Source organism: Garra rufa, chromosome 22 (genome assembly GCF_049309525.1).
Source record: "Garra rufa chromosome 22, GarRuf1.0, whole genome shotgun sequence".
Taxonomy (NCBI): domain Eukaryota; kingdom Metazoa; phylum Chordata; class Actinopteri; order Cypriniformes; family Cyprinidae; genus Garra; species Garra rufa.
In genome coordinates, this window is record NC_133382.1 from 16,255,057 (window position 1) to 16,279,160 (window position 24,104).

At 36.8% G+C, this 24,104-nt stretch overlaps 1 protein-coding gene across 2 annotated transcripts in view; it reads right to left on the minus strand.

Moving 5' to 3' along the window:
* The window catches only part of snx29 (sorting nexin 29), a 173,185-nt gene that overhangs the window by 57,329 nt on the left and 91,752 nt on the right, over positions 1 to 24,104 (minus strand). The window contains exons 17-18 of one of the 2 annotated variants that reach the window (XM_073828126.1): positions 22,010 to 22,065; positions 21,466 to 21,547 (exon numbers count right to left, since the gene is read on the minus strand). In XM_073828126.1, coding sequence (XP_073684227.1) covers positions 21,466 to 21,547; positions 22,010 to 22,065 — 138 coding nt within the window. The remainder of the gene's footprint in view (positions 1 to 21,465; positions 21,548 to 22,009; positions 22,066 to 24,104) is intronic. The other variant, XR_012341437.1, reaches the window with a different exon arrangement.

Below are 24,104 nucleotides of genomic sequence, written 5' to 3' on the forward strand. Positions count from 1 at the left end.
TTGCAACTGCGAATGTATATCCTGCAATTCTGACTTTATATCCTGAAATTCTGACTTAAAAACTCACAACTGCATGTTTATCATGTAATTTTAAGAAAAAAAAGTCAGAATTACAAGACATAAACTAGCAATTGCGAGAATAAAATTCGGACTGAAAGGCAATAGACGGGCTTCCATATGAAAAATTGTCACCATTTCCAACTCGATTATGAAAAAAAAAATGAATTCTGACTTTATTTCTCACAACTGCAATTTAATAACTTAATAACTTGCAATTGCATGTTTACATCTCGAAATTGTAAGAAAAAAGTCAGAATTGCCTGTTTATATCTCACAATTCTGAGAAAAAAAATCAGTAATGCAAGATACAAAAACACAATTCTCAGAAAAAGTAAATTCTCACTATTTCTTGCAATTGCAAGTTTATATCCCGCAATTCTGACTTTATATTTCACAGTTCTGACTTTATAACTCGCAACTGCGCTTATCGTGCAATTTTAAGAAAAAAATTATGTTGTAAACTAGAAAGTCAGACTGAAAATCAGAAGTGAAGAAAAATACATCCATAAAATAACAGAGTTGTGTGCTGCTGAAATAAGGGAATAAAAAGGCAAAAATAATCTAGGCATTGAGCTGGTGTGCCATCTTCAGCCTGACCTTTCTGTCCAGCATACATCGATCTCATTTGGTGTAAGATCTGAGGCGTGATGCCCTCTAAAATTCTGGCCACCGTGGGTCGAGTCAAACAATGCCAAGAGCCAGCGTAGGCGTGAGGGAGCGATGCAGGCAGGACTGAGGAGACAGCAGCAGATGGGCCCATAAATACTGTTAGTCTGGGATAGTGCGATCACGCGGCAGCATTTGAGGAGGGCAATTAGTGCTTGAGCTGCACTAAGAAGTTTATTAAAGGTGTGATTGCAGCTGATCGCAGCTGGATTTAGAAGGAGATGTAAAATTATTCAAATAGGAAAATAGTGGAAATAAGGCAGTGGTTCACAACCAGGGAGTCACAGGTCTGTTCCGATTGGACAGCAAAAGTGAAAACTTAACTAAACCTAAGCTAAATGCAAATAATAAACTGTAACAACCCAGAAAATCAAGCATGGTTAGTACAGTAAACTCAACTTTTGAAAGAAGGTGAAATAGTCCCACTCAAACTCTTAGAGTAACCAATTTTAGCCTACAGTTAGATGCCAATATGGACAGGTTGCTTGATCCATATTCACTGCAGTCTTGGTTGTTTTTCCAATCTTTTAATTTCCCTGTCAGTATGTCCTGTTCCTGGTAATATTAATATTAATTAAATGCTTGAATGTGTACTTCTGTATGATAAAAGCATTGGGTCCAATATATACAGTAATTTGGGTAATGAGACACTAAAGTTAGAAACATGGTTATACAACAAAAGTCACATGTTCAAACAGAGAAGAACTTTACAGTATCACCTGGACCAATACTGACCATATTCATTAAGCAAGAAATGCAGACAGGTCCTTTCACCTGTTGGTTCCTCCCATTTCATTTTCCCAAATTTGCTTGCTCCTGACATGCTACTATGCTACTATACAGATCTCTCTTAATTTCCTAAGCCCCATCCCAGTTTATAGGCAATCTGCTTTGGATGCACGGCCTTAAAGGTTAAGAGAGTGTGATAACTATAAAGACGCAATCTGGACTAGTATGAGCACAGGCCACCACACAAACCAACAAACATTTAAGTCCAATACAGCCAAAAACATTTAGATTCTTGCTCATTTAACTTGGCTAAATTGCTTTTTAAACACCCAATTTTACTGGGGGCAAATGTTCTATAAATACTATAAGGATATATAAACTACCATTTAAAAGTTTGGGCCAGTAAGATTTTTTTTAAAGAAATCATTACATTCATTTAGCAAGGATATACAGTATATTCATAAAAAAGTGGAAGTAAAGACGTGCTGTATAATGTTACAAAAGAACGCTGTTCTTTTTTTAACTCTCCATTCATCACAGGGTTTTTAAAAATGTGCCACGGTTTCCACAAAAATATTAAACAGTACAAATGTTTTTAACATAATTAGAAATGTTTCTTGAGCACCAAATCAGCATATTAGAATGATTTTTGAAGAACCATGTAACACTGTAGCCTGGAGAAAATATGCTGAAAATTCAGCTTTTCCATCACAGGAATAAATTACATATTACAATGTATTAGAATAAAAAAAAAAGTAATTATTTTTAGTAGTAATATTTCAAACTTTTTGTATTTTTGACTAATAAAAACTAACAATGTACACACACACAGTGTATACAGTATTTAAGATATATTCTATTCAAGATATGTCACATCACCTGAAAATAATTGAGACATTCAAAAAGTTTAAACAAGCAGCTGCAATTACTTAATATGGGAATGTGTGCCTCAACTGAAGCAGAAAACCATATCAATGCAAATTTAGTCATAAATGACAAACACAGATTCTGTATTTCTCCAACTGCAGCAAACGCAGAAGGAATGCAAACACTGAGCTCAATGCAAATCTGCAGTAATGGAATATCATCACATTTTTCCCTACATTTTCCAAACTTGAAATTACATTTTTCCTACTGTTCCTTTTCTGTTCCTATTCTCCAATGGTCTTCTCATTAAAAATTGGTACAAATTATGCTATCTTTCACTCGTAGGTTACATGTCATGCTTGTTGAGCCTCAATTATACTCAAATTGTGATACGTTTTTTCCTGAAACGTCCCATCTGGACTTCATTTATAAATAATTAGCTGTCAAGTCTTACTGCTCACAAAACTGTCAAAACTTGTAATAGACAAATCAGCAATAATAAGGGAGAGGAAACTACTTATTGACAAGTCTGTTTTTTTACTGACTGCTTCAAAAGTGAGTGATTGTGGAAAAAAAATATTTCTCAGCTTTTATTTACATTACTCATATCTACATTACTCATAATCTTTGCAAACTGTCACAGTCTATGGGAAAATCCAAAGTTCTATACCATAGCCTTTATTTGAAAAAAAAAAAAAAAAAAAGGAGAAGCCTTCAACCCTAAGAACACCATCCCCACTGTCAAACATGGTGGTGGGAACCTTATGTTTTGGGGGTGTTTTTCAGCAAGTGGACCAGGGAACCTAATCACAGTAAATGGCACCATGAAAAAGGAGCAATACATCAAAATTCTCAACAACAACATCAGGCAGTCTGCAGAGAAAACTTGGCTTTGGCCACCAGTGGACATTTTCAGCACAAAAATGACCCATAACACACAGCAAAAGTGGTGAAGAAATGGTTAGCAGACAAAAACAATAACATTTGCAGTGACCCAGCCAGAGTCCTGACTTAAAACCAACTGTGAAACTGTGGAGGGAGCTAAAGATCAGGGTGATGGCAAGGAAACCCTCCAACCTGAAAGAGTTGGAGCTCATCACTAAAGATGAATGGGCAAAAATACCAGTGGAGACTAAAAGCTGGTCAGCAATTATAGGAAGCATTTGATTCCTGTAATAGCCAATAAAGGTTTTTCTATTGATTATTGAGAAGGGTAAGAATAATTTTGGACATGCAACTTTTTGTTCAAATGTAAATAAAAGATGATTTTTTTTTTCCACAATGATGCCTCTTGTACATCATCTTATCATCTTCTGGGAGACGCCTGTGTCATTTCTATTAAAAAAAAAAAAACTTGCTGGTTGAATAAAAGTAACTTTAAGTCAGAATTTGCCAGGGGTATGAATAATTTCGGCTTGACTGTATATATACTACCAGTCAAAAGTTTTTGGACAGTATGATTTTTCATGTTTTTTAGTCTTGTTCAACTCTCTTCTGCTCACTAAGCCTGGTATTTTTATTTTATTTTATTTTTTTTATTTTATATTTATTTGACCCAACATACAATAAAATCAGTAATACTGTGAAATATTTTTACTAAAAAAAATAACTGCTTTCTTTTTTAATATATTTTAAAATGTAACTTATTCCTGTGATCAAACCTACATTTTCAGCATCATTACTCTAGTCTTCAAAAAAGATATACTGTGTATATTATTATTATTATTATTATTATTATTAGCAATATTTAAAACAGGTGAGTATATTTTTCTTCTTTGATAAATAAAAAGATCCAAAGATCAGCATTTATCCGAAATAAAAAGCTTTTTTGTAACATTATACACTATACCATTCAAGCTTGGAGTCAGTATAATTATTAATTTAATTATTATTATTATTTATATATATTTTTTGGTAAATAAATTATAGAAATTAATGCTTTTATTTAGCAAGGATGCTCTAAATTGATTAAACGTGATGATAAAGACATGTATAATGTTACAAAACATTTCTATTTCAGATAAATGCTGTTATTCAGAACTTTCTATTCATCGAATAAACCTGAAAAAAATCTACTCGTTCTAGCTGTTTTCAACGTGATGATAAATGTTTGTTGAGCCGTTAATCAAAAGGATCATGTGACTTAAGTAATGATACAAAAAATTCAGCTTTGAAATCAGGAATAAATTACATTTTAACATATATTTAAATAGAAAACAGTTATTTTAAATAGTAAACATATTTCTAAATTGTACAGTTTTTGACGTACTTTGGATCAAATAAATGCAGGCTGGGTGAGCAGAAGAGACTTCTTTAAAAAACATTAAAAAAAATCTCACTGTCCAAAAACTTTTGACTGGTAGTGTATATATATAAAAAGGTCCATCCAGACAACTCTCACTATTTTGAAATAAAATATTCATAAATTTGACACATAATGCTTGGGGCCCAAATAAAACATCCATGAAATACTGATAGCCACAATATTGCTCTCAAATGTATTATATTTGTGAAAGGATTTGAAACTCCACTTGAGCAGCCAAGAGAGAAAAGCAGAGGGAAACTGAGAAAAAGGAGTTTCAGGGAACTGACATCTTGTCTCCTCATCCAGCTATGATGAAGTCATTGAGCCTACCCAGTGTTCAGTGAGGTTCTGGCCCCAGTGAGCTCTACCAGTCCGCTCTGTATGAATTAGTCATGAGTGCAGCTCCACAGCCGCCATAATGAGGATGAGTAGGAGATCAGTTCTGCTTTCTAACGAGCACCGTTCTAAAGGTTAAACATACACTCTCACACCTTCGCCCTTCCTCGGGTGTTAACCTAATAATCAACTATTCAGACATGAGCAAATACCACGGCAAAAAGTGACCTGCCATAACTCATGACCAACTCCTGGACCCTCTCAGTATGATTGATAATACATGAAATAAAATGAAAATACTGACATTAATTACCCTCATGTCATTCCAAACCCCTAAGACCTTCATTTATCTTTGGAACTCAAATAAATCTGAGAGCTTTCTAACAACAATGCAACTACCACATTCAAGGTCCAGAAAGATAGGAAGGACGTCATTAAAATAGTCCATGTGACACTGGTTCAACCATAATTTTATGAAGCTACAAGAACACTTCTGTGTGCAAAGAAAACCATGCAAACATCATCACACTGCAAAAAAGCTTTTCTTACATAGATTTTGTGTCTTGTTTCCAGCCAAAATACACTATATTGCCAAAAGTATTCGCTCACCTGCCTTGACTTGCATATGAAATTAAGTGACATCCCATTCCTAATCCATAGGTTTCAATATGACGTTGGTCCACCCTTTGCAGCTATAACAGCTTCAACTCTTCTGGGAAGGCTGTCCACAAGGTTTAGGAGTGTGTTTATGGGAATTTTTGACCATTCTTCAGGAAGCGCATTTGTGAGGTCTCAGACTGATGTTGGACGAGAAGGCCTGGCTCTCAGTCTCCACTCTAGTTCATCCCAAAGTTGTTCTATCGGGTTGAGGTCAGGACTCTGTGCAGGCCAGTCAAGTTCATCCACACCAGACTCTGTCATCCATGTCTTTATGGACCTTGCTTTGTGCACTGGTGCACAGTCATGTTGGAAGAGGAAGGGGCCAACTCCAAACTGTTCCCACAAAGTTGGGAGCATGGAATTGTCCAAAATGTCTTGGTATGCTGAAGCATTCAGAGTTCCTTTCACTGGACCTAAGGGGCCAAGCCCTGCTCCTGACAAACAACCCCACAACATAATCCCCGCTCCACCAAACTTTACACTTGGCACAATGCAGTCAGACAAGTACCGTTCTCCTGGCAACCGCCAAACTCAGACTCGTCCATCAGATTGCCAGATGGAGAAGAGAACGCGTCTCCACTGCTCTAGAGTCCAGTGGCAGCGTGCTTTACACCACTGCATCCGACGCTTTGCATTGCACTTGGTGATGTATGGCTTGGATGCAGCTGCTCGGCCATGGAAACCCATTCCATGAAGCTTTCTGTGCTCTCTGTGTGTTCTTGAGCTAAACTGAAGGCCACTTTTGGAGGACTGTAGCGACTGACTCTGCAGAAAGTTGGCGACCTCTTCACACTATGTGCCTCAGCATCCGCTGACCCCGCTCCGTCAGTTTACATGGCCTACCACTTCGTGGCTGAGTTGCTGTCATTCTCAAACACTTCCACATTCTTATAATACAGCTGACAGTTGACTGGAATATTTAGGAGCGAGGAAATTACATGACTGGACTTGTTGCACAGGTGGCATCCTATTACAGTTCCACGCTGGAATTCACTGAGATCCTGAGAGCGACCCATTCTTTCACAAATGTTTGTAAAAACAGTCTGCATGCCTAGGTGCTTGATTGTATACACCTGTGGCCATGGAAGTGATTGGAGTGCGATATTTTGGCTGGAAACAAGTCAAAAAATCTAAATAAGAAAAGTATTTTTTGCAATGCATGCGACAGAAAGCTTGAGCTTCATAATCAAACTACAGGTAATAATGTTGTAAATAATGTTCAGTTTCTTGCACAAACCAATTGTTTTTCTTAATATGACCTCAGTATATTGTTAGGAACTGTGGGTAATCATTTTGTGTTTAGTGTACCTGCTTTTTGGCTTTCAAAGTAAATGAACCCAAATCACCAGGACTCATGGATCCAGCTAAAACCATCTTGTTGTTTTACTGAAGAAAAACGTTCATCATCTGAATGGCCTGAGGGTGAGTAAATTAACAGCAAATGTTCATTATTGGATACATTTTTTATTTAAATTCAGGTCTAAAGTGTGTAGAGGGACTAAATGAAAACATGAAATCTTCAGAACAGCTGGATGCTTCTCCTATCTTTAGATGTTGTCTCATAAAATACAACCAAGAAAAACGAGCAATGATCCATTCATCACGAGTGCCCTCCCTGCCAGATTTCAATCAAATGGAGTGGCACAATAGCCGGCGGGCAATTTTTAATGTCGACGTGCAAAGTACTTTGCAATTAATAACGGCCCGGCGATGATCTGACTGCAATGAGAATCATTATCTCACTAACCGTCATCGTGATTCTCATTATAATCATAATCACCGGCTTCACCATCCTGATCATCATTACACTATAATCAGCGTAATATCCTTCAAAACACATATGCAAGGTTCTGCTTTGCGCACTGCGCCGTGCTCATGCATGCGACATCTGTCAATTTCCTTTTTAAGTCAAGCTAGATTCAGTTTAAATGAGACTCTTTTAATGGGCAGGCGACTGGAGGCTGTAATATTGATATTAGAGACTTCGCTAGGTCCTCTCTGGGGAGAGACGATGACATGAATTATGGAGATGTCCACTTTTCTACAGATTTATACTAATTCAATAGTCACTTACGTGTGCATATTCAATGCTATCACTAGAGGAGTCATTTAGCACGAGCTTACATAATACCAGCGCTCAGTTACTGTAGAGCGTTCACGTTAGAAGCCACGAGTACGGGCACATCATTTGGTTGCGTTCCCACCCTTATCATTAGCTATAGGAAATATTCAGAATGGAAATAAAAGCGCGAGAAAAAAAACAAGAGTTATCAAATCTCAGTTCATAAAAACAAGAACTTTGTGAAGTTCGGAGGCACTTGGCTCAGCTGGTTTTGCTGATCAAAGGGAATAACTCATTTAAAAAAAACTGAATTCTGACTGAGGAGTTCAGTGCTTGTATATGTGCACTTCAGAAAGCTAAGAGCAAACCCAAAGCACTGGAACAGGAAAAAGTACAGAAACACCAGGGAAAGCCTTGCAAAGGAAGCTATTCCAGCCCCTTTTTAAGTACTAAGGGAAAAACACTATTACTTTGTAAAGTGTGTAACACACTTAAGAGTCGGCATCAGGATGATCTTAACAAGATGTAACACTTCTAGATAAGTCAAATTAAATATACAGCTTTGTTATACATGCATATATCTGTTCAAAACACACATTTATATATTTCAGAAATTTACAGCGTTGTTACACACGTTATACATGAATATGTAATCTATTTTGTGCTATAATTCTTATGTATTTATTCATGTTCACTATCAACACAGCTGGGTAGTCACTGATTACATGTACAGTGCCTTGCAAAAGTATTCATACCCCTTCTTTTTTTTCACATTTTGTTTTGTTGCAGCATTATGTTAAACTGCTTTTAATTAGTTTTCCCTGCTGAAAAAAACAGCATATGCTGGTTAGGTATGTTTTGTTGCTGGGATGCTGGTTTTAGCTGGTTTATGCTAGTCCTTTGCTGGTTTATGCTGGCCCTTTGCTGGTTTATGCTAGTCATTTGCTGGTTTATGCTGGTCCTTGAATTCATTTTTAAATTAATGTAGTGAGTCGATGAATCAATTTCCCATTCATAACGACAGTCACTTGCTTTATTCCTGAATGAATCAGCCAGTCGAACAAATCAAATAAATGAATGATTCAGTAATTAAATCAGTCACTTGCTGCCACCTACTGGCAGTTTTAGTTATGTTATATCTAAAACATTAATTTTAATATGAATTTATGAATTCGATTGCACTCATGCCACTTCTGAGCTTCATTAAACATATGAAAATACACCTACAAGCCACTTTTGTGTTCTTCTGTGCCACCTCTATAGTACAAATTAATTTTGTTAATACTGATTTAATTTGATTGGTAACTTATTCTTATTCTACTTGTTCTTATTCTGTTGTTTTAATTAGAAATGTAAAAAGCTTATAAAATATAATAAAAACATTTGACAAAAAAGATGACATACTTTTAATAAAGTTAGAAAAATGCCATAACAAAGGTAAAAACTTTCAAATATCACCTAAAAAAAAGGGGAAGGATTATTTATCATCATATTTTTTATTATTGATTAGAAGGTGCTCCTAAATGTTGACTGTGCTCCTACATGTTTAAAGTTAGAAAAGTAAGTGTAGAGCCCTGTATAATGTTGGTTAATAGTCATATTACATGCACAATCACCAGTTTGGGAAGCCTTGATGTAATGTAATGTTTAATGCACTCCATGTTAATAACAACTAATGGAATATATTTTCTTACTCTTTGTATTTTTAAGATCAGTATGATACAAGATTATCCTATTTAACTCTATATGATAAATGAGTTAGGACAAAAAAAATCTAAAAGTAATCTAAAAGTATAAATATTACCTAAAATGTGTAATGTAATGGATTATGTTACTAACTACAAATTTTGCCATGTAATTTGAAATCAGTAACAGACTACAATTTGTAAGTAATCTACCCAGTTCTGACTGTGAGTCTTCATTTATCAATTTATTCAGCAAATAACTTGTTTTTAATATTATTATGCAAGTAAAGAATGTGACAATGTTTACATGTGCCAGAATATAGAATCTCTCGGACTAGTAACTTGTTAAAGCACACTTATATTTTTGCTACAATTCAAGAAAAGACTAGGCAGAGATATGGGTTAAAAAAACAATATTAATAAAAATATATATATAAATAATATGAATAATACTATAATATTATAAAATAATATGTTCAGCGCTCATGAACCAGCCGAGAGCAGACTCACTTCGGCCAGATCTTCTGAAATTTGCCGCTGGCTTTGATGTCTCTATAGTGATTAAAAATCTAACAGGCAATCTTTGGTTTTATTAATCTATTATTTGTTTCAGATCAAATAGTTTTGGCAAAATCTTAACATGTTTACGTAAATTCAATGCTGTATATAAGAGCGCTGCCTGTGTACTTCCGACTAAATTGCCTAGCAACTTTTATGATTGCTGTTGTTGTTTATTAAATATTATTTTTGAATAAATAATATTTTATATAAATCATAGTGGTATTTATTCCGGTATTTTATATAAATAAGAGCAGAATTTAATACTGTTTGATACAGAGAAACTGTGTGTGTGTGTGTGTGTGTGTGTGTGTGTGTGTGTTCATGATGGTTATTTTAGTTACACTGTTCCACCATTAAATGCTGACAACAAGTTTTTACAAGTCAGCTGTAAAGACTTTTACATTGAAAAATAAACACTGTTGCAAAGTTATTTTTTGTTTAAAAAACAGCTTAACGCAGCTAACAAATGCACTGAGCAGCGCTGGCATGAGAAATCACCCTTAAAAGGGAAAAGGATATTAACGTTACAAAGATTACGCTTTCCTCAGCGGACATTCAAACTTATGTTTTATTGTAAATATGAGATTGACCTTAAGAATAAATGCTGTGTCAGATGCAGGTAATTACACTCACTCAGTCCATCTCTCTCTCCTAATACTCTATTAGCTTTTAATGCAGTATTAATACAATAAACTTTCAATGAAGCAACTCAACATTCCTTCGTTACTAGTTCTAAAATGATATTTTTGAGTAAGAGAAGCTTGGGCTCAGCTGTTAGACCGTCAAATTAAAATGTGGCGGAAGGAAGTAGTTCTGAACAAAAGAGGGTTTTTAAAGACACTCCGTTGTTGTTTTTTATGCATTTACACACTCGTGCCATCGAACTGTTCTATAAACGCAGTATCACATGAGTAGATGTGAGATATGGCTGTATATCGACTCAATGTGTTTATCTGCGGCCTCGTGCCTATGGTCCGAATCACAGCCGTGCCAATATACGGCCATATCTCACGTCTACTCATGTGATATTGCTCATATATACACATACATGCTTAATTAAAGACAAATTATACATCACCTCAATTTAAAGTGTAAATTTAAATATTACAGTGCTATGAACACCACTGCAGAGTAATAAAGGCTCAAAAGTTCCCCAAAACAAACCAAGTACCTTTAATATAAGTGGATATATTTGGTGCTAGCCGCATTTGATTAACCTGACCTGTTTTGTACAGCAATATTGCAATTTCTTTCTCATTTTTGGACAAACTACTTATCCTGTTAAGCAGACAGACAGTAACTAGAGAGAGAGAGAGAGAGAGAGAGAGAGAGAGAGAGAGAGAGAGAGAGAGAGAGAGAGAGAGAGAGAGAGAGAGAGAGAGAGAGAGAGGGGGGGGGGGGGAGCACAGGGAACTGTTTGGAAAAAGCTACCTACTAGGTCAACATTCATTTTCAACCAGAGGGATGAGCAGAACAGAGAGGGGGTGTGATCCAATGAAATTGACCTAAATATAAGAGCAGCATCCACACACACCACCCCACAACCTCTTAGGATTTTTTTTTCACGTGTAATTTGAATTTACCAATGCATTTGTTTTCAAATGTTGCATATACAAAAGGGAATATATTTAACTGGTGAACATTCTGGCTGACAATAGTGTGGGGATGGCCCCTGGAGGGCTCCCCTTTTTATGTGTATGGAGCAATGCGAGGTTGCACTCCTTTCGTCTCCACCTCTGATGTCTTTGAAGAAAGGAGATATGAGGGAAGGGTAAGGAAGAACAAGGAGATGAAAAGAGAGAATGGTGTCTCCTGCAACTGCGTGACCACTGATGAGATCTGCGATTGCTGCATGCCAACATATAAAATTCCTTAATAAGAAACTATCACCACAGCAACACTGATTTACAGCGGACATTTACAAAGGCAGAGCAGCACCATTAACACTTGAGAATGTTACCGCAGATCACACATACATCAACGGGCACAACCGTACACAGAATATAGGCCATTTCTGCGAGATAGCGGCAAAAACGTTTGCACTGGAAAAAAGGAAACGACACAGCCCCTGTAAATCCATAATATAACAGTCATTACATCCATTTTTTAATAACCCTTTCCGGCGAAATTGTGTAAGGTTGAATGAGATGTTTTAGGCAGCCGTTATATTTTTTCATTATGTGACATAATGAGGAGGTAAAATTCTTCACAGCAAAACCAAGCTGTGGTAATATTAGTGAAGATCAATTACGTTCTTTCTATGGAATCCAACAGCAGTCTGATTTATTTTATAGAGGGTAATTTCGAAGCACAGAGAGGCAGAAACACAAAAGTAGGAAATGGAGTAGCTGCAATTTTGGACGGTGGTGGTAATGTGCCATAATCTGCTGCCAGGAGAAGCCTGATGCAGGACCCCAGACTAAAAAATTGACTCTGGAGCCACTGAGTCATAAAATGAAACATTCAGGAGCCAGATGACTTTTTTCATTGCTGAATTATAGAATCATTCAATATAGATCAGAATGTACTGTCATCCATGCTGATGTTCAGTTATGTCAATGAATTTTGAGGATCTATTGCCATGGGTTTATATGGAGGTGCATCACATTCTGTACTTTTCTGCTTTGGCATTGTTAGAAGACCAGGTAGCATGTAGAATGGCTGTAGAAGTAGATTCACAAAAATATGGTTTCATTCTTGGAGCTTATAGCTTGTAAATTTGTTGCCTTTCAATCAACAAACACTGCCGCAGACTGTGATAAAGAGACGTTTGATTAATTCAACAGCAGGACCAAATAAATAAAGACAGCATGATATAATGTCCAATTATACTACGGGCTGTTGAATGATTGAATCTGATTGGCTGACGAACATTCTAAGATGTGCAATTATTTTCAGGGAAATGCAAGGCTAAAGTAGTTCTTTACAGCCTACAACAGCAAAAGAACCTAAACCCACAATGACCAAGCAAATAAATTTAGTAGATAAAAGAGGAAAACGACAAATTATTTCCATGTTTTATTATGTACGGAAAGCACATATTCTCTTTCTCCCGATCTCTCTCTTTCAAATGCACACACATACAGTACGGACATACACTCACACAGATTCTGTTCTGACGGTTTTTATCAGTAAAACAGTTTAGCAACTTAAAAGCTACATGACATTTCTCACAAGCGAGATAATAACAGTGCTCTTCTTGCTATTAGTTGAAACGCTGCTCACACAGAGACACACAGACTCAGGTAATTTACACATGCTTAATCTACGCTGTGCGAAGTGTAACAATTGACAGCGGACCCTTGAATTATTCAAAAATAATATGTGACCCTGGACCACAATACCAGTCTTAAGTCGCTGGGGTATATTTGTAGCAATAGCCAAAAATACATTGTATGGGTCAAAATTATTGATTTTTCTTTTATGCCAAAAATCATTAGGAAATTAAGTAAAGATCATGTTCCATGAAGATTTTTTTGTAAAATTCCTACTATAAATATATCAAAATGTAATTTTTGATTAGTAATATGCATTGTTAAGAACTTAATTTGGAGAACTTTAAAGGTGATTTTCTCAGTATTTAGATTTTTTTGCACCCTCAGATTCCAGATTTTCAAATAGATGTATCTCGGCCAAATATTGTCCTATCCTAACAAACCATACATCAATAGAAAGCTTATTTATTGAGCTTTTATATGATGTATACATCTCAGTTTTGTAAAATTTAACCTTATGACTGGTTTTGTGGTCCAGGGTCACATATATACCTGAGGTAGTGATGCAGCTATGATGCAAAGTAGAATAATTGATGATGGGCCATTGAATTATTATAAAATAATGCACATACAAGGTGCATCACCACCTTGGGTGTGCGACATTTTCTAATAATTCAACAGCTCGTCGTCAATTATTACACTTTGTGTCACGGAATTATTAGAAAAAAAATTTCTAATAATTCAATGGCCTGTTATCAATTATCCCAATTCGCATCATGGCCACATCACCACCTGAGGTGTGCATTATTTGCTAATAAATCAATTATAACACTTTGCGTCATGGCCGCATCACCACCTTGGCTGTGCATTGTTTTCTAATAATTTAACGGCAGTTATCAATTATTCCACTTTGCGTTGTGGCCACATCACCACCTTGGGTGAGCATTATTTTCTAATAATTTAACGGCAGTTATCAATTATTCCACTTTGCGTCGTGGCCACATCACCACCTTGGGTGTGCATTATTTTCTAATAATTCAATGGCCCATCAATTATTCCACTTTGCGTCATGGCCACATCGCCACATCAGTGTTGTTTTCGCCAACGATGACGATGACGAAATCATTTCGTTGACGCCACTTTTTTTCATGACGATAACGAGACGATGACGAGATAAAAATGGCTCGTTGATGACTAAAACATGACGAGACGTGTGTGAGTTTTCGTTGACGAGACGAGAATAGACGAAAATGTTAGTGGGTGGTCCGTCAGACGTTTAAAATGCATGACATTTCTGCTTATTGTGCATGCCAATTAAAACTTAAAAAGTATCTGACACTATGGCAAGCCGTTTTAGCATTAAATACTCTTTGCTATACTAGTATGGCAAGCCGTTTTAGCATTCCATCCTTGTTTGTCTTTTATGTTCTAAAACATACCTTCATTATTGTAATTATTGGTGAAAATTGTCGATCCGGAAGCTCACATTGTGTTGAACTATAGATCTGCTATTTTCAGAACTTATAAGTGACACTACCCAACAGCAAAATACTTACTGACCTACATTAATTTGTTAAAAGACTACCTTTTTCCCTTTTTTTTGACTAAAACTAGACTAAAACCTTTTTGACTTTTCGTCGACTAAAACTAGACTAAAACCTTTTTGACTTTTCGTCGACTAAAATTGGACTAAAACTATCACATATAGAAGTGACTAAAATTTGACTAAAACTAAGAAGCATTTTAGTCCAAAAGACTAAGACTAAATCTAAGATGGTTGTCAAAAACAACACTGCGCCACATCACCACCTCGGCTGTGCATTATTTTCTAATAATTCAACCGGCCGTCGTCAATTATTCCACTTCACATTGTGGGTACATCACCACCTCGGGTGTGCATAATTTTCTAATAAAGTCAATGGCCCAACGTCAATAATTCCACTTCGCGACGTTGCCACATCACCACCCTTGGCTGTGCATTATTTTCTAATTAGTGGCCACAACGCAAAGTAGGATAATTGCCGATAGGACGTTTATTAATAGAAAATAACGCACACCCAAGGTGGTGATGCAGCCATGACACTACGCAGAATAACTGACAAAGGGCCGTTGAATAATTAGACAATAATGCACACCCGAGCAGGTGATGTAGCCTCGATGCAAAGAGGAATAACTAACAGGCCATTGGATTTTTTGAAAATAATGCACAACCAAGGTGGTGATGAGCACATGATGCGAAGTGGAATAATTGATAACTGGCCTTTAAATTATTAGAAAATAATGCACAGCTGAGGTGGTAATGCGGCCACAACGCAAAGTCAAATAATTGATTTATTAATAAATAATGCACACCTGAGGTGGTGATGCGGCCATGACGCAAAGTGGAATAACTGACAACAGGCTGTTGAATTATTAGAAAATAATGCACACCCGAGGATGTGATGCGGCCACGACATGAAGTAGAAGAATTGACAACAGGCCGTTGAATTATTAGAAAATAATTTTTGAATAATTACGTGATGCGAAGTGAAATAATTGATGACGGGCTGTTGAATTATTTAGGAGCATCCCCACCTTGGTCTGTTACACTTTGGGTGTGCATTATTTTCAAAAAAATTCTACGGCCTGTCATCAATTATCCCTTAGTTATTATATATAGCAGTTTAAATTGTAATATTTGAATTATGAAGTTGTAATGATATATTATTAGGTATTATTTTACTAGTTTGGGAAATGATCAAAAGTGACAGTAAAGAAGTTACAAAATACTTTTCTTTCCAAAGAATGTTGGAAAAATCCTGACATTGAAGACTGGAGTAATATTTCACAATATTGCTGCTTCAACTGTACTGTATTTTTGAAATGCAGCCTGTATTTTTCTGTATTTCAAGCACAACCTTGGTAAGAATAAGAGACTTCTTTTAAAAACATAAAAAAAATATTGTTAACCTGAAACATTTGAATGTCAGTGCATATTCATCCAGTAATAATAAAAAAATATTTTACAACAATTACAAACATAATACAGTATAATTTATTGTGTGTGTGTGTGTGTGTGTGTGTGTGTGTGTGTGTGTGTGTGTGTGTGTGTGTGTGTGTGTGTGTGTGTGTGTACCTTGTTTTTGTGACATATCGGGACACGTATTGGTGTAATAACATGGGTATGACATAGGTATTACAAGGAGAGGGTGACTTATGAGGACATTGCCCATGTCCCCACTTTTCAAAAGGCTTATAAATCATACAGATACATAAGTTTTTTTGAGAATGTAAAGATATGCACAGTCTCCTGTGAGGGCTAGGTTTAGGTGTAGGGAAGGTGTAGGGTGATAGCAAATATCGTTTGTACAGTATAAAAACCATTACGTCTATGGAATGTCCCCACAATTCACAAAAACAAACATGTGTGTGTGTGTGTGTGTGTGTGTGTGTGTGTATATATATAGAGAGAGAGAGAGATCCTTACAGATACTTATCTATGCCATCTAAAAGCAGGGGTTAACAGGTTAACCTTGGACCCTTGGTGCACTCACCAACACCCAATCTCATTTTTCCCTTCCTTATCTCTTTCTATGTACCAAAGGCTTGGGCAATGAACAGACCCTGACAACAGCAGTAAGGGTTACCTTGACCCTTTAACTGCACTCTCCCATTACATTTCAATAACAAATTGTTGTAATAGACATGTAATAAAAAGTATCATATTTGGTTAGACCCTAATTTCCCTGTGCTATTTCTATCAAAAAACCCAACTACAAACCTAATGTCTTGACCACAGTGAGCTCACTGGTCATCAAGAAAAATCATGACAAGTTCTTATAAAACGGACACAGCTTTGCTACATATAGCTACTAGTGCAGTGGTTTTCAATCCTGGTCCTGGGGACCCACTGCTCTGCACATTTTGTGTGTCTCTCTTATTTAACACACCTGATACAGATCACCAGCTCATTAGGAGAGAGATCCATGTACTTAACTGAAGGTGCGTTCCGATCGACAGGGTCCCTACGCAGTGTTCACTGCTCCCTACTCCCTTAGCACTGTACATCCGTTGAAGTGGACTTCGCTGACAATAATCGCTCATTTGGAATGCCCTGGAACGTCATCAAAGCAAATCAACGGCAGGGTCACGCAGATTATGATTTAACATAAATAAATATTGTAATTTATTTTACTTTCAAATTTAAATACATATAAAATACATATAAATGTATGCATCTAAAAAATATAGTCCAAATGTATATGTTTAGACCGTTAACAGATTAACAGATTTTGTGGTCTTATCTCACACGCTTTTTTTCCCCACACACAGCCTATATTTAAAGGTCCACTGAAGCGCCTTGAAACACGCAGCGTTATTCTATGTGGTGACGTACTTTTAACTGAAACAAAAACATATCGCCCAGCCCCGCCCACTAATTTTGAATAGCCAATAGCGTTCGATTGATATCTGCTCGGGCAAGAGCCATTGAGCTCGGTAAAGCCGCATTTGTAAGCTTATGACAGCCCCAGACTAATAAATTACCGCACAGATTCAATATGAAACTTGCTAAAACGAAGTAGAGATTATTATTATGCTGAGGCTGTGTAGTTTAATACATGCCGACCCACATATGAACGCTTATGATCTCCTCCGCGTCTTTGTGTAGGGGGCGGGACACTAGGGACTCTAGAGAGCATTTGATTGGACAGAACGTTTGATTAGAAACTGAAGTGCACGGTGATATCATCCAAATCCTTGATCCATATAGGCGGAAGTGACGAGACTGTAAGTTTTGAATGCCCATATCTTGTAAATGCGAATTTTGTCTTTGTTTTGCAGCACACTAGCTTATAGATAATCTTAAGGCTAATATATTCATACTAAAAGCCAAAAAACTTTAATTTTGATTTCAGGGGGACTTTAACTATCCTGTGGTAACATTAAATAAAACAAGACAGAGCTTCACCTCGCCAGTTTTACTTTCATTCATAAAATACAATATGCAAATGTAACATGAATCGCCATAACCATTCATAAACACTCTAATTTGTATAATGATAATAACATTTATTGCAACCACTCCATTGCAGAGCCTTTAAAAAAACTTCAACGGCTCTGCTCCATCATTACTTCTAACTGGTGACGCGGTGCGCAATGACAGTTGGGTAGTTTTCCCCGTCCACTTCCTGTGAAGTGAAGTACCGATGTTCCCTTATTCTCTATGCCGTTCGCAGTGCCCTTCGAACTGAACATGTTCGCTCCCTTCGGTTTGGAATCTCACTTAAGATGGCGGAATACCCTGTGAAGTCCACTTCGCAGTCCACTTACGGTCGAATGGAACGCACCTTGAGTGTGTCAGATAAGGGATACATACAAAATGTGCAGAGCAGTGGGTCCCCAGGACCAGGATTGAAAACCACTGTACGAGTGGACATCTCTGCATGAAAGATGAGATGAAAGCAAGTATATTCCAAAACATATAAACATGCTGATGACATTAGTGCTCATGTGGGAAGCACACTGGAGTCTGGAGTCATCAATCATATCAGGAAATGAGAAGCCCAGATATACTGGGTTAAATCTAAAATAATGGAAAGCATTATCCATCAGTCATGCCTTGAAAAAAACAATGGATCCGTTTCCATAGGGATTCATTTCAAGGCCAGACTCAAGGGAACACTCAGAGAAAATCGAAAAACCCTGTCAAAACCAATTCACTCAGCAAAATCAACTAAGACGTGGGGGGCACTATTGCTACTTAGTACGGTCTCTTGGTAATCTATACCATTACAGAAAGTGCATGGGTCACTATCGTATAAAAACAGCTAAATTACAAAGGTGTCATATCGTCATATCACCTGTGTAAACAATATGTCAACATGCTGGATTATATTTGCGACCCAAACACTAAATTGAGACTGTGAGGCTAAGAAGCTAGTTTAATGTGACCCAATGTAGGTTTGTTCATAATAAGTAACCCAACAATGCTGGGTTGGGAATGCAGATGTGAAAGAAGCCATGTACACTGATACCACTTTGCATATCCATGTTCGTGGCACTCATGACAGAAATATGTGTGAAAAGTATAAGAAAACTAACCAAAATAGAAAGGAGAGAGAACTTTGATATGGACTGCAGCAAGCAGCGTGTTTTCTCTCATATTCAAACCACTCAAGCAGTGACGGGTGAGCAGGAACTTTACAAACTGGAATGGTGGTGGGCAAAAAAAATGGTCAAATTTATTCTTAAACTTCAGCTATTCAATAATACATTTTTAAAAAAAGCAACTTAATTTAACTATATAACTGTTGTAACATACTTTTGTCCATGTGTTTGTACATTTGTGGATGTTCTAGCTCGTTAATTTTCACCTTTTGGTTATTACTGTTGCTGGTGTTGCTACTGTAGTCATTCAATCAATACGATTTTAATTTCCATTTAATTTCCCAAATTAGGGACTACAGAGCAGTAACAATAGTTGAGTCGAATAAAACAGCTGTGCGTGATGGGTCAAACAATTAACCCAACAGAGTGTTGGGTTAAAGGGTTTTATGGATTAGGTTTAATTGGTTAAATCGTCCCTTTTTGACCCAGCACTGGGTTGCTAAAATGAGATGTTTTTAACCCAGCACTTTTGAGTATTGTCCAGGATAAACTGTTCTTCCTGTTTGGGGCCATTTTACATTTACATGCTGCTCTTCTCATTTACTGTGGTCTGCAACTCACACTTCACACTTGTACAATTTTTATTTAAACTGTCTGGGAGAAATATGTTAAAAAATAAATATGTTAAAATAGTAATTTGTGTAATAAAAAAACGTGACTGAAAACAAGAAAACGATTCACATTCAGGTAAAAAAAAAAAAGTATTAAACTCTTCTGTATTTCCTGTATTTTTTTTTTGTATTCCCCGCTTAAACTGTATTGGTTCTCAAACTATTTCAAATCAAATGCCCTACTCTCCCAAATATAAGATATTTTAGGTATTACAGCTGTAATTATGACAAATCTACTTGTTTCAACATTTTTTTTAATAACAGAAACTAGGAGCACTGATATTATATTGAATTAACCATGATTCATTTCATGATTCTAGAAATTTCAAGAACACTTTGTTCTTCAACAAGAACAGTGGTAAATAAAGTGGGGTAAAGATATAGTTGCAGTTTACATCTTGACTTTGTGTTTTTTAGCATTAAGATTAAGCTTGGAGTTTGATTAGTATAATATATTAATACTTATTAATTAACCTTATGCCCCTTTTTACAATATGTAATATAAGTCTCAGATGTCCCCAGAATGTGTCTGTGAAGATTCAGCTCAAAATATCCCACAGATCATTTATTATATCATTTTGAAATTGCCTATTTTGAGTGGAAGCAGAAACATGCAGTTTTCATGCATGTCTCTTTTTATGTCCTATCTTTTTCAGAAAGGGCTGTGCCTTTACAGCTTGTAGTTTAGATACTCTGCTAAAAACATCTGTTTTAAAACATATCAGTTTAAAGTTTTGACATAGAGTTTTCTGAGCGCACACATCCGAAGCAAGTGCACAGAAAGCGGCTGACACACATCATGTGAGTACTAAACTAAATTCTCTTCCATGTCTTATTGCGCTTAAACTGTCAAATACACACAAGTTTGTGTTAGAAACACACAAATGTTACAAAATCAGTTGGTTATGTCGGTAAAGGTATACAGCTGAGAAAGAAATTACATGTTTATATTAGATCTGTGTGGCGGCAACGTAATATACAGTAAATAAATAAATACCCTCTTGTCTGCTCTGAGGCTGGGTCTTTAAATAAGGTTCTGTGCTCGCCTGTGCAACCAATGACAAAACAGTTAGCAGGCTTTTGCCATGGCGTTAGAACTGGTACACTGTTGTAACTTGCGTAAACTGCAGATTAAGTAGCGGTAATATTATCATAAGATCCCCTTTCTACGACACGGGGCAAGCAAAATCTGAGCGGCTAGTTTTTTCACATGCTTGCAGAAAAAGACCTACCAAAACAAAGTTACTGGGTTGTCCTTTTTCACATTTTTTGGGTTGATAGATATACTGGAGACCTGATTATAGCACTTAAAAACGGACTTTCAGTCATACTTTCATGGTATGTCACCTTTAAATACTTTTAAGTCATCCTGCAACCTCCCTAGAAGTTTGCTAAGGCCCTCAGGCTGAGAACCAGTCTTAAGGACTTAAGTAAGTTAACTTTCTGTACAGTCCAGCTGACAGAGCATTTCAATACATACTGCGAGGAAAAAGGTGGTTAAGAGAAGATTAAAAAATGTTCCGGAGTACATGGTAGATTAAATTCTGATTAAAAGAACTACCTGATATACATGATAGGCGTTGGCAGCCCGACCTTGAAGGAACACAGAAGGGATCCACACGTTGACAAGGGCACGTTGAGTTCTTAGAGAGGCAGGGAAGGAGAAAACAAATGGGGAAAGTCTAATTAGAGAACGTAGCAATAGATTAGTGTAGCTACTATCACTTTTTCTGCCCAGGGGTATAAAACAGCACTGCTTTGATAATCAGAGGGGGAAAATGACAATTTTGATGCCATAAGCCATGGAAAAAACAGCCTTTTACTTTCCACACATTGTATGTATTTCCTTCAGCCATTTTTTATGACTGACATGCCATGTACAAAGGTTATAGCTATGTGGAAGAAGTGCGTAAAGGCTCTGAATGTAAAAACAGAAGCAGTATTCAACCTCCCTATTTTTAGCCCAGTCTCCTCCGTAAGATCGGAGGTATTGCGTTATGGAATTCCATACCATCGATTTGATTCTCAAAAGAGGCTCGCTGTACACCACCTCCAACATAAATACATACAAATATAAAAAGAACAGCGAGTAGGAGGCCACTTACGTCTCGAAGTCAGATAGGCTGGGATCGTCAGAGGTCTGGCTCAGGTCCCCTGGCACCTGTCCAAAAGTAGAGAGCATGAGGCAATGGTGAGCATTTTCTTTTGCGTCCAGCTGAGTTTGCTGATTAACACTGTTCTGTTGCATAAACTTCCAAACCAGCTACATTCTGTATCTTACTGTCCTTTCTGCTGAAAGCAAGACAGTACAATAACATTTACTGAAAAAAAAAAACGAATTTGGACACAAATAAATATTTGGGAATTGTCATTTTGCAACCCATTTTACTTTCATAATATAATATGTTTCTAAATTAAACAAGATATTCATCTGTTTATAAAGTAGGACAGCATTTCATTTTATGAATCAGGAGTTGATTGAATTGTGAAAAGTAAAAAAAAAAAAACATTATAATAATGAATGTTCAACAAAACAGATATAAACACAATCTATTATTACTGCATTATAAGCAATACAGTTTAATGAATGCAGTCTTAGGCAATCAGTAAAAAATAACCTTCTGTTCAGATGTTTGGAGCCAGCAAGGTTTTTTTAAAGAAATTAATAATTTTATTCAGCAAAAAAATCTGCATTAAATTAATCCAAAGTGACAGTTAAAATGTGGTGTGCTGCAAAATCATTCTATTTCAAATAAATACTGCTGTTTTGAAATTTCCATTCATCAAAGAATGCTGATAAAATGTATAAAGGTTTCCACTAAAACATTAGGTAGCATTAAGTAAACATTAAAATATATTAAAATGGAAAAGTTATTTTAAATTGAAATAATACATTGCAAAAAATTTTTTTACTTAGATTTGACTTAGATTTAGTCTTGTTTATATATATATTTAAAACGTAAGAATCACTTTAATCTAGTTTGCTGCTTTGGGAAGGGGCGCAGCAGGGCGGAACGCGGTCTACGCTGTTTGCCAATCGCAACGCAGTGGGACTTCTGACCAATCACAATACTTTTGACTTTTCGGAAGGCGGGACCCGGAACTAATCGAGCCGTTTGTGCCAGCCTGGGGAGAAAGCTATTGTAATAATGTAAATTATGTGAAAAATAATGCGTTTTTCGAACAACTAAGCATGTCAGCATGTTCAAGTACACCTCAAAAACAAATTAAAGACTTTGTAAAGGAGCATAATAGGACCCCTTTAACTTATTCCCGAAAAAAACTTTCCACTACATTGTTAAGAAGGCTTCAGGGCGTCCAAGAAAGTCCAGCAAGCGCCAGGATCGTCTCCTAAAGAGGATTCAGCTGCGGGATAGGAGTGCCACCAGTGCAGAGCTTGCTCAGGAATGGCAGCAGGCAGGTGTGAGCGCATCTGTACGCACAGTGAGGCCAAGACTTTTGGAAGATGGCCAGGTGTCAAGAAGGGCAGCAAAGAAGCCACTTCTCTCCAAAAAAAAAACATCAGGGACAGATTGATCTTCTGCAAAAAGTATGGCGAATGGACTGCTGAGGACTGGGGCAAAGTCATATTCTCCGATGAAGCCTCTTACTGATTGTTTGGGGCATCTGGAAAAAGGCTTGTCTAGAGAAGAAAAGGTGAGCGCTACCATCAGTCCTGTGTCATGCCAACAGTAAAGCATCCTGAGACCATTCATGTGTGGGGTTGCTTCTCATCCAAGGGAGTGGGCTCACTCACAATTTTGCCCAAAAACACAGCCATGAATAAAGAATGGTACCAAAACACCCTCCAACAGCAACTTCTTCCAACAATCCAACAACAGTTTGGTGAAGAACAATGCATTTTCCAGTACGATGGAGCACCGTGCCATAAGGCAAAAGTGATAACTAAGTGGCTCGGGGACCAAAACGTTGAAATTGTGGGTCCATGGCCTGGAAACTCCCCAGATCTTAATCCCATTGAGAACTTGTGGTCAATCCTCAAGAGGCGGGTGGACAAACAAAAACCCACTAATTCTGACAAACTCCAAGAAGTGATTATGAAAGAATGGGTTGCTATCAGTCAGGATTTGGCCCAGAAGTTGATTGAGAGCATGCCCAGTCGAATTGCAGAGGTCCTGAAAAAGAAGGGCCAACACTGCAAATACTGACTATTTGCATAAATGTCATGTAATTGTCGAT